The following is a 10,010-nucleotide window of genomic DNA, read 5'->3' as shown; positions in this document are numbered from 1 at the left end:
GGCAAACTCCTTCTTGCCCCGTGTTATAGTGTCCTCACCTTCAGGAAGTCTTCCTAGTCGCCAGCCACTCCATGGTGCTTTGGTAGACACTGTGAGGCTGTCAGCCACAGCACTCAGTGCACTGTGTGGATATCCCTGTCCCCCACACTTCCTCCTGACTTAGGAGTTCACTGAGGGCAGGCACTGCCTCTTTTCCCCAACTCAGGCACAGTGCCTGACATGGAGAGGTGTCCATCAACGTTGACTATGAGGCTGGCCGGGCGCAATGGCTCATGCCTGTAATCTCAGTGGTTTGGGAGGCTGAGGTGGCTCCCAAAAAATTAGCTAGGTTTGGTGGTGCCTGCCTGTAATCCCAGCTACTCAGGAGGCTGAGGAAAGAATCGCTTGAACCTGGGAGGCAGAGGCTGCAGTGAGCTGAGATCATGCCACTGCATTCCAGCCTGGCTGACAGAGTGAGACCGTGTCTCAAAAAATAAATAAAATGAAATAAGCATTGACTATGAGGGAACATCACAGTTGTGGATGCAGCAGCCTTGGGGGCTGAGCTTAGGCCCAAGTGGAGAAGGAGGCATTGGATCAGCACTGCCAGGGCCTGGGCGGTGCAATGACCCTCCTCTTGGGAGAGAATTGGGTCACCACACTGCAGACATGAAAGATGATCTCCGGGTTATCTCCTCATTTCTTCATATCTGGGCCCAGGATTCCGAGAAAAGCTGTGAGGTCTCACTCCCACCCCAAATTTGTTCTTTTGAGGGCCTGAATTCGGGCAAAGTTCTTTGCTGAATCTTTGCAATCTTTGTCTGAAGAATGAATGTGTTCCCTGAGAAGGCCCATCTAGAACAGAAAGGTCTAGAGACACCAAATGGCTGTGCCTGCTGGACCACGTGTGCCCAGACCTAGTAGGACAAGCGCCCTCCACTCCTTCCTCCATGACCTGGGGAATCATCTACTCCATGCGTCCACACTCACCAACAACTTATCATTGCAATCTGATCTCCCAGGTAGAACGCCTACAGGGAGAGAATGTGAATGAACAGACAAGAGCATCTTGACCTTGACCTGATATTTCTCACTGTGAATGAGTTCATGAACTCATTTTGGTCCCTGTGAGCCTGGTCAGTAAGAGTTTGCCACAGAGAGATGGGTCCATTCTAGATGTGTAGACAAAGCATATTTCTAGACCTCAAATGCTGAGTGCAACCTTCCAGAGAGAACCCGAGTTCCCCAAGAGAAAAGTTTGGGGGTAAAAGCAATGAGCCCAAGAGCCAGTCTGGAAGGATTCAAATGCTGCTTCTGTTGCTTACTGGGTAATCTTGGGCAAGTTTGTTAACCTCCCTGTGCCTCTGTGTTCTCTTCTGGAGAGTGGTAGTATTAAATAAAGTACACCCCATGTACTGTCATTATGAGCATTAGGTGGGCTACTGAGTGTAAAGGGCTAGAATAATGCCAAGAAATGGTTAATCGTCATCAAATGACTGCAGTTATCAGTACAGCCAGTGGGGCCCTATTTCTCCAGATGACACAGACCCCACAGCAATGGTTTTCTCTGGCGTTCTCTTCAATGGATGTGAGGGGTGGGTAAGCTAAGAATCTGAACAGTCATCCCCACCACTTGCAACACAGTCATCTCTGACAGGACAGAGCCTGGGCAGTGGTATACTTCAACAACTGGTTTCCCAAGGTGGGGGAAACCCTAATTTGTAATCTCTGCCAATTTCTGCAGTGTTCCACGGCCACTGTGCCATTTATTTATTTATTTGTTTGTTTGTTTATATTTGGAGACGGAGTTTCACGTTTGTTGCCCAGGCTGGAGTACAATGATGCGATCTTGGCTCACTGTAACCTCCGCCTCCCAGGTTCAAGTGATTCTCCTGCCTCAGCCTCCCGTGTAGCTGGGATTACAGGTGCCCACCACCATGCTCAGCTAATTTTGTATTTTTGTTTTTTGGTAGAGATGGGGTTTTGCCATATTGGTCAGGCTGATCTCTCAACTCCTGACCTCAGGTGATCCACCCACCTCGGCCTCCCAAAGTGCTAGGATTCCAACCTATTTCAACTGACTCACAAAACTCCCAAAGACTTTGTACCACTGGACCTGGAATTTCAGCTTATCTGTAGCGAGTATAGAAAAACTTGCCTTGGGATAGAGGGATGGAGGGAAAGTAAAGAAGTGGGGCATGCTCTCTTGGCAGTAAAACGGGCCTCCTCTGGACTAAGCAGTAGCTCTTGAGTGTGGCCTATGGACCACCTGCCGTGTTTGGGGTGTTTGCAAGACTAAGCTCCTGGGCCTTGCACTGGATCTATTAAAGTGGCATCCTGGAAGTGGGGCGGGAAATCATCCTCAAACAAGCTTCTGGCTGGGCACAGTGGCTCATGCCTGTAGTCCCAGTACTTCGAGAGGTTGAGGAGGGTGGATCACCTGAAATCAGGAGTTCGAGACCAGCCTGACCAACGTGGAGAAACCATGTCTTTACCAAAACTAGAAAAAATTAGCCAGGTGTGGTGGTGCATGCCTGTAATCCCAGCTAAGGTTTGAGAACTGCCAGATTAGGGATCTCTGACCTGTCCGAGAAGTCAGAACAGTCCACAAGACAAATGTGAATTTTACAGAATCTTTTCACACTGTGGTCCATTACCAACAGGGAAGAGTCAGAAACCCAGGCCCAGAGAGCACAAGGGCATGGTTATAGATGACCATGGACTAGTCACTAGTCTCTCGGGTCCATCCTTGTCTGGGGTAAACTGTGGGGTCAGCGTGCAAAGGCTCTGCCCCATGCAGAGCATAGCTCTCTGTGAGGGCTTTGCAGAGCTACCGGGTGGGAATGGGCCTGCAGTGAGGGCTGGAGCCCTGGAGTTTTTGTCCTTGGAGGAAGATGAGCCTCTCCAAGGAGGGGAGAATGCCCTGGAAACACCCTTTTAGGGCTCCAAACTATCTGTGAATTGTCACCACTCAGCATCCTGGACTCTATGGCTCTAACAACTTAAATAATTTTTATTACAAAAGGAAGGAAAGACCAAAAACATCCCCAGAATTCTCCCATGGGCTTCCCCCTCCGTGCCAATAAATAAGGTGTGGGAGACTGACCGGCAGAGGGGGTGGGGGTCATCGTTCAGCGGAAGGGGGAGCTTAGCCTGGGGCGTGGCAAGGACATCCAACCCACCTCCCCCCATCCCAGGCACTACAGTCACATTGGCCAGAACACAGAACTCTGCCTGCTGACAGCAGCAGTCTCTGTATGTGTCTTGAGGAGTGTGGCTGGGGAGGAAGGTCAGACCTCAGAATGGCTGGGATGGCTGCCCCACCCCTGTGGCCTTCCCAGTTCTGGACAGCATCAGGTCCAGCCAGCTCCATACTGGCTCCCAGGGAATCTAGCAGCATTGACTGAGGTGCAAGCCCACCCAAGGGGGCCTAAGACAGATGGAATGGGCCCTCCCCAACAGGGGAGGCAGGGTGTGAAAACTTGTAGTGAGAGCAGGCTGAGTTGGGAGTCGCCGTGCCAGTCTCAAGGTCTCTAGGATAGAGGGGCCAACAACCACCCCCTCACCAGCTCAGCTTGCAGCCGTGTGACTACACCACAATGGGGGTGGGGGATGTTGGTGTTGTCCAGTCAAGTCTCAGCGGTGTATCTCCGTAGCAGAGGAGACGGCAGGAACCAGTGCCTCCCAGCTCAGGTCCCTTCCAGGGCCGGCTCCCTCCTGGCTGAGAGGCTTCTGGACCCAGTACAGCAGTTCCAGGAGGGCAGCAGTGGAGTCCTTTCAGCTCCCTGCCTCGGACATGCCCAGCGGGTGGAAGCTGCCCTCTTCTAGCAGGAGACGCCCCAGGCGGTAGAGCAGCTGGGGGTACCAATGCACACCCTCCCCCGGGGTCCAGCTGCCCCACGCCAAGCTGTGAAAGAGTCTCAGGGGCCAGAAGGCCAACTGAGCCAGGTGGTGGTCAGTCACGGCCGCAAAGCAGGATGCCACCACGTCCTCTACCACCAGCGTCCCATGCCTTGTGAGGGGGGCGTAGGCTCCGAGGGCCACGTGTGTAGAGACAGCTGCCACACGGGCAGGCTGCAGCCCTGGCACCCCAGCCACAAGCACATACTGGCCAGGCTGCACGTGGCTGGCGAATGTGGCCCGGAAGCGGGTTGCCGGCTCAGTGTGATTGTCAGCCGTAAAGAGTAGGTGGGCAGGCGTGAGTGCCAGGCGGCGTGGGGGATCCTGAGTTTCGATGACCTGGAAGGCTCTCAGCCTTTGGGGCTCACGGTCCAGGAAAATGAGCACATCGCTGAAGGTGGGGCTCCCGTCCTCCCCCATGGCCAGCACACGGTCTCCCGGCCTCACGGCTGACAAGGCCACACGCGCCCCACTCTCCAGGCGTACCTGGGCTCCGGCAGGGAAGCAGCCGCCCGTCTTGGCTGCGGCCGAGTGCTCTGTGGGAGAAAGGGACATGAAGGTGTTACTGCTGTGCAGCTCGGCCTCCCTGTCACAGCGCCCCTCCCTTGGCCGCCCCAGCCAACCAGAGCCTCTCTTGCTCCCAGAGAACCCCCATCACCATATCCTGTCTCCTTTCCCCCACTTCCTATGTAGACTTGAACCCACCCTTCACTGCCCCCCATTCCCTCACTCCAATGTGATCTGCCCTTCCTCCCAGTCTAATACTTTGCCAACAAGAGGAGCATACCAGGGCCCCAACACCCAGTGGGTGAGAAGGAAAAGACTGCGTCATGGAGAGGGGAGGTTGCTTCGCTCCTCTGGGGCCTCAATGTTCTGTTATTTCTCACCCCTTGCTCATACACTCCCCCAAAATTGTTCTCTCAGGCTGACTGCCTGGGTTCTATAACAGAGCTTGCCCTTTAAGTGGAGGGATGTGAGGGGACCCCACCCAGTGGGGTGAAGGCAGACTCCTGGGCAGCCTTGCAGTGAATGGTTGGGGCAGGCCAGGGGCGAGGACACTGCTGAGTCCCATCTTCAGTTCATGTGCAGGGACAGGATGCTGTGGCATTAGCAGGCCAGCTGGAGAACAGTGTTTGGAGAGTCAGGAGTAATGAATGAAAGTGGTTGCCCTGGGCGGGTGTTTGCAGTGAAGGTGGATGGGACTTGAGAAGACACAGTTGGCAGGGGAATTACTGAGCGGAAGGTTCAGGGTGTGGTTGTGGGTCAGGGTAGGGTCAGGAATACCAAAACGTGGGTCTGGGCTGAGTGTGTGGGTCTGTGAGTGCAACTACTACACGCTGCCAGTGTGAAGGGCTGAGCCCACAGTCAGGTGGGGCTAGATGGGAGCCACACAGGAACCATTTGGAGCCTCCATGACTGGGTTCAGTGTAGGTGACAGGGTGCTGACAAGACTTGAGGGAGGGGTGAGGCCCCAGTGCCTGCCAATTCTGATCAACGATGCGGCCAATCTGGGAAAATCCATTTTATTGAGTCCACTTTGCTTAGTCTGGCTCTCCTGGCTGGCTTTGCTCCAAAATGTCCAGCTTCAGGACACTGGGGGAGAGGCTGGGGATGCCCGCTCCCCAGGGAGGGCTGACCTGCAGCTGGGTGGTGGTTCTGAGCCTCTGGGCTCCTGGTCGGGCATGTGGGCGTCTGGGCACACCCTGGCCCCTGATCCCACCACCCGCCTTATTCTGCACCAGGTGGGGTGGGGAAGCCTTGTCTGGCAGCCTGGTTTCCTCCATCTGTGCAGCTTGCTCTGTCTTGCACTTCCTGTGGCAGGCTCTGGACTGTGGACCACTGGGTCAGTACCAGCAGCCCTGGGACAGGGCCCTATCTTCCTGGACTCCTGCCATGACACTACCAGGCGCGGGATGAGCAGGCAGTCACAGTCAGGAGCAGCCACGGGGAGCGCTGCTGATGTCCTCTTCCCCCATCCCTGCCTCCATCCCAGGGGAGGGCGGGGGTGGGGGGGGGGGAGGTGGCCTCTTCACCTTCTCGGCACTACGACTCCTGCCCACGCCCTGCGGCCCCGGCCCTGGGCCCAGCCCCCTGGCGGTGGCTCACCGGACTTGACGGAGCAATGCACGTGGGCCTTTGACTCGTAATACACCCAGTCAAAGCCGGCCTCCACTGCCAAGCGCGCCAGCAGTCCATACTTATTGCGGTCTCGGTCTGATGTGGTGATGTCCACCGCACGGCCCTCGTAATGCAGGGACTCCTCTGAGTGGTGGCCGTCCTCGTCCCAGCCCTCGGTCACCCGCAGCTTCACCCCAGGCCACTGGTTCATCACCGAGATAGCCAGCGAGTTCAGGCGGTCCTTGCAGCGCTGGGAGAGGAATGTGCGGAAATCAGCGGGCGGAGCCGGCTGAGGTGCAGGTGGAGGCCAGCCTCGCCCAGAACTCTCCTGCCACACCCACGGGAGCTGGAAGCCCGGGACGGTGCTGTCCCTCTTCCTTAGGAACAGAGGACCCTGGAGTGCTCCCTCTCTAGCATGCAGCTGCCCCCGGGGATCTGGACCTCGAGGCGGCACCACAAATCTGGAGGAGGCATGGAGGCAAGCGCCCTGGTGGCGCCTTCTCTGGTAGGTGGAGGTCCCCTCTCTCCTGTGCTGTCTTCAGCTCCGGGTATACATCCCTCCATAGACAGGACCACACAGTGCAGCCCGGTCCCTCTGTGTCTCCAAGGCACGAGGGCCAGCCAGCGGCCAGGAGGGAGGAGTGACCGAGAAGCCAACTGCCTGCGGCGGGCCTGCGAGGCATGCAAGGCCCGAGGTGCCCAGTAGGTGTCACCGCAGCCTCAGGGATGAGGCCTGGGGACGACGGGCTCTGGAGGCGCGGCAGGTGCAGAGAGCCTCGGCAGCTTGGTGCGGGGTGTATTGGAGGGGAATCGCCGGCCTGCCTGGATCCCTCGAGCGCCACAAAGGATTCCCGCCGGGACTCTCTTTTGATCCCAAACCGGCCCGCACCCCTGCCGGAGATGACAGCGCCCGGGAACCAGAAACCGGTGAAGTAGCCCCAGGGCCGCCCAATGAGGGGCCACATGCAGCGTCTTCCTCTGCAAGGCCCAAAAGGGGTTGACAGTCTCAAACCCTCAGCACCTCTGCAAGGGTGTCCCACCCCTATACCGGAAGGAACTCCATAAACCAAGCTTCTGATCTCAGGGAGCCAGATCCACCATCCACCTCACATGGACTTGGGGTAGAGCCGGCCCTGGGGGAAGGATGAAGTGGCCATCCTTGGTTGCTGCCTCCCAGTGTGCCTGAGTCCTGAGAACCCAAGGGACTGTGCAGCTGACTAAGAAGGAGAAGCTGGGGCTGGGTCCTTGGCTTAAGGGGAGAGGCCCTTCCACCTGTCCTTGACTCCGAGATTCGAGGCGCCAACAAGTGTAGACAGCCCAAGTCTCAACCTCCCCCCACCCTGCAGAGCCCGGGCCCCACAGACCCTTGGACTCAGCCTCCCAGGAGCCAATAGCAGCTACAACCCAGGGCCCCGCGGGTCCTCCCTGGTGCACAGCCTGGCTGGGGGTGCTTACTGCCCGGGGAGGGAGCTCTGCTTGCTCCTTCAATGTCCCTGCCTTCAGGCTTCTGGCCCCCCACCTATGTCCGCCTGCAGCTCTGGCTCCCCGCCTCTCTCCCTCACTGCCACGGCCCCCCGCCCCCCCCCCCGCCCCCTGCTCTCGGGTCCAGAGCCCGGGCGTGCGCTGTCAATGATTGCCCAGCCTGTGGCCCGGATCCTTATCTGCATTCCTCGGCGCCCGGCCCGGCCCGGCCACCAGCCAACCTTCGCCCCGACACCGGCCGGCCAGCCCCGGCGCCAGGGTGCATGCTGAGGGCCCTGAGTCTAGCTGCTCTTCCCAATGGATCTAGAAAGCCAGGGGCCAGCTTTCCGGGGGAAGCCTCAGGATACCCGGGAGGAAGCGGGTGCAGGTCTCTCCCCTCCCAGACCTGGCTGCAGGGAAGGAAGTTTGCACCTCTGAACTTAAGTGGAGCGCAGGTCCTGCTCCCAGCAGGCAGGGACTAGAGTCAGCTCTGTTCCCTACCTCCCTCGACATCTCAGCCCCTCTCTTCCACCCCTTCCCGTCCCCACCACCAAGCCCAGGAATCCCCTAAGCTCAGTCCCAGAGCATCAAGGCCCCAGTAACCCACCCTTCCACCGCAGTAGCACCTCTCAGCTCTCCGAACAGACACGTGGGCTCGCTGGGCGGGTTCCCTTTCCCACCTCCGCCTCCCCATTCAACTCTTCCTCGCTGTTCTTAATCCCAGACCCAGCTGGGACGCTGCTCCTGGAGGGGGCAGCGCGCAGAACCAAGAGCGCAAAAGGAGGAAAGGCCGTGGTGCCCTACGCACCCAGAGAGTCTGTGTCAGGGGTGCCGAAAGGTTTCAAAATGAAAGGGGCACAGCTGTGCAGAAGGTTAGGCCGGGAGGGACTGCGTGGGTCCCAGAGGCGCAGGAGGCAGCCGGGTAGAGGTACCTCCGGGTGCCGCTTCTGGCAGAGCTGCCAGTACTCTGGGGCAGAGCAGCCGCCGCCAACCTGCTGGGCTGTGGGGCTTGGCAGCGCGGAGCTCTTCCAACAGTCTCCGCCGGGCTTGGGGATGCCGACACTCCTGCCCGGACCCCTGGCCAGCCCATTTTGGGCAGGAGGCAGCGGGGCTTGGCGAAAGGGGCAGGTGCCAGGGGGCGTGCCAGGCAGTCAAGAAAATGTGCCGGGGGGCGGGTAGGGCCGGGCAGGTGGCGGTGCTTCGGCGGCGGCGCGCTGGTAGGGTGGATCGCGCTCACCTGGGTCATGAGGCGGTCGGCGCCTGTGTTCTCCTCGTCCTTGAAGATGATGTCTGGATTGTAATTGGGGGTGAGCTCCTTGAAGCGCTCGGAGCTGCGCGCGATCTTGCCTTCATAGCGTCCGCTGGCGCCCAGGGTCTTCTCGGGCACGTTGGGGCTGAACTGCTTGTAGGCGAGCGGCACGAGTTTGCGCGGCGGTCGCCGGCGGCTGCCCACCACCCGGCCCGGCCCGCAGCCCCATGCCGCCGGCACCAGCAGCAGCAGCAGCAGCAGCAGGCAGAAGCGCAGTCGGGGCTGGAGCCGGGCGGGATACATGGCCGGGGAGCCCGGGGGAGCGGCGGGCGAGGGCTCCTGGTGGGCTGATGGGTAGGCGCGTCGACGGGAGCGCTGCGGGGGCTCAGGCGTCCGGGTGGCTCCGGGGGGCTCCAGGCGGGGGCGCCATGGGCGGCGCGGTGCGGCCAGGGCCGGCGGGACTCAAGTGCGGGGCGGGGGCCCGGGGCCCGAGCTGGTGGCGGCGCGCTGTCCCCCTCGGCGCCTCGACTCTGAGCTGCCGGGCTCGCCGGCCGCCAATAAATAGGCCGGCCCGTTTGTTTTGGCAACGCGGCGGCGGCGGGGGGCGGCGGGCGGCGGGGCTGCGGGCCGCCAGGCTGGGCTGGGCTGGCCGGGCCGGCGGGCTGCAGGGCCCCGCGGTTAGCACCCCGGCCCGGCGGTCAGGCGGCTCGGGCAGAGCGGGAGCTGCTGCCGTCTGCGGCGCAGCCCGGGGCCGAGTGAGAGGGGAAATAGAAGAGATCCGGGCTCGGGCCCCGCGCAGACCGCACCCTACCCATGTCCCTGCCTCCTATGCGCTCGACAGCGAACCTGCAGCAAGGGCAGCACAGCCTCCTCCCCTTCGGGCGGGCGGCCCCGGCACTAGCCAGCCCTCGTCCCGCTCGCGCCTCCGCCGCGCGTCCGCCCGCCTGCTGCCCTCTGCGCCCCCTGCGCTGCCCGAGTTTGCCCTCCCCGCCTGGACGCGCCCCACCCCGCCCTGGCCTCGCCTACCGGCTCCTCGCGGCTCTGGGGTGCCCCGCCAGGAGCAAACCTCCCGGACAGGACCTGCCACCCCCACGGAGACCGCAACCCACGGCGCGGCCGGACGCGAGGGGCGGGGGACAGTGGCCGGACCGCACAGCCGCCTACGGTGTCCCCTGCGGGGAAGCCAACCCAAAAGGCAGGAGGCCGCTCATAACCTGGTCCCCACCCTGGCCCAGGCGACGCGCCCTCTCGGCTTGGTGGAGCTGGATTCTGTATCAACCTGGTGCACATCCCACAGCCTGCC

General features: G+C 60.4%; 1 protein-coding gene across 1 annotated transcript; it reads right to left on the bottom strand.

Annotated features, from left to right (window-relative positions):
- Positions 1 to 2,972: 2,972 nt before the first annotated feature.
- On the bottom strand, positions 2,973 to 9,464 carry IHH (Indian hedgehog signaling molecule). The gene is made up of 3 exons (XM_012446381.3): positions 8,696 to 9,464; positions 5,986 to 6,247; positions 2,973 to 4,415 (listed from the first exon to the last, which is right to left on the bottom strand). The coding sequence occupies exons 1-3, from the start codon at positions 9,008 to 9,010 to the stop codon at positions 3,757 to 3,759; spliced, it is 1,236 nt and encodes a 411-aa protein (XP_012301804.1). The 5' UTR covers positions 9,011 to 9,464; the 3' UTR covers positions 2,973 to 3,756.
- Positions 9,465 to 10,010: the final 546 nt, after the last annotated feature.

Source organism: Aotus nancymaae, unplaced genomic scaffold (assembly GCF_030222135.1).
Source record: "Aotus nancymaae isolate 86718 unplaced genomic scaffold, 86718_ANA_hifiasm-v0.15.2.pri h1tg000008l, whole genome shotgun sequence".
Lineage (NCBI taxonomy): Eukaryota > Metazoa > Chordata > Mammalia > Primates > Aotidae > Aotus > Aotus nancymaae.
The sequence above is the reverse complement of the archived record's forward strand: the minus strand, read 5'-3'. Positions and strand labels throughout refer to the sequence as shown.

Coding starts and splice junctions, on each gene's coding strand:
- IHH (XM_012446381.3), bottom strand. CDS start 9,010: ATGTATCCCGCCCGGCTCCAGCCCCGACTGCGCTTCTGCCTGCTGCTG. Junction 6,248..8,695: donor CCGACCGCCTCATGACCCAG/GTGAGCGCGATC, acceptor TTCCTCTCCCAG/CGCTGCAAGGACCGCCTGAA. Junction 4,416..5,985: donor GCATTGCTCCGTCAAGTCCG/GTGAGCCACCGC, acceptor TTTCTCCCACAG/AGCACTCGGCCGCAGCCAAG.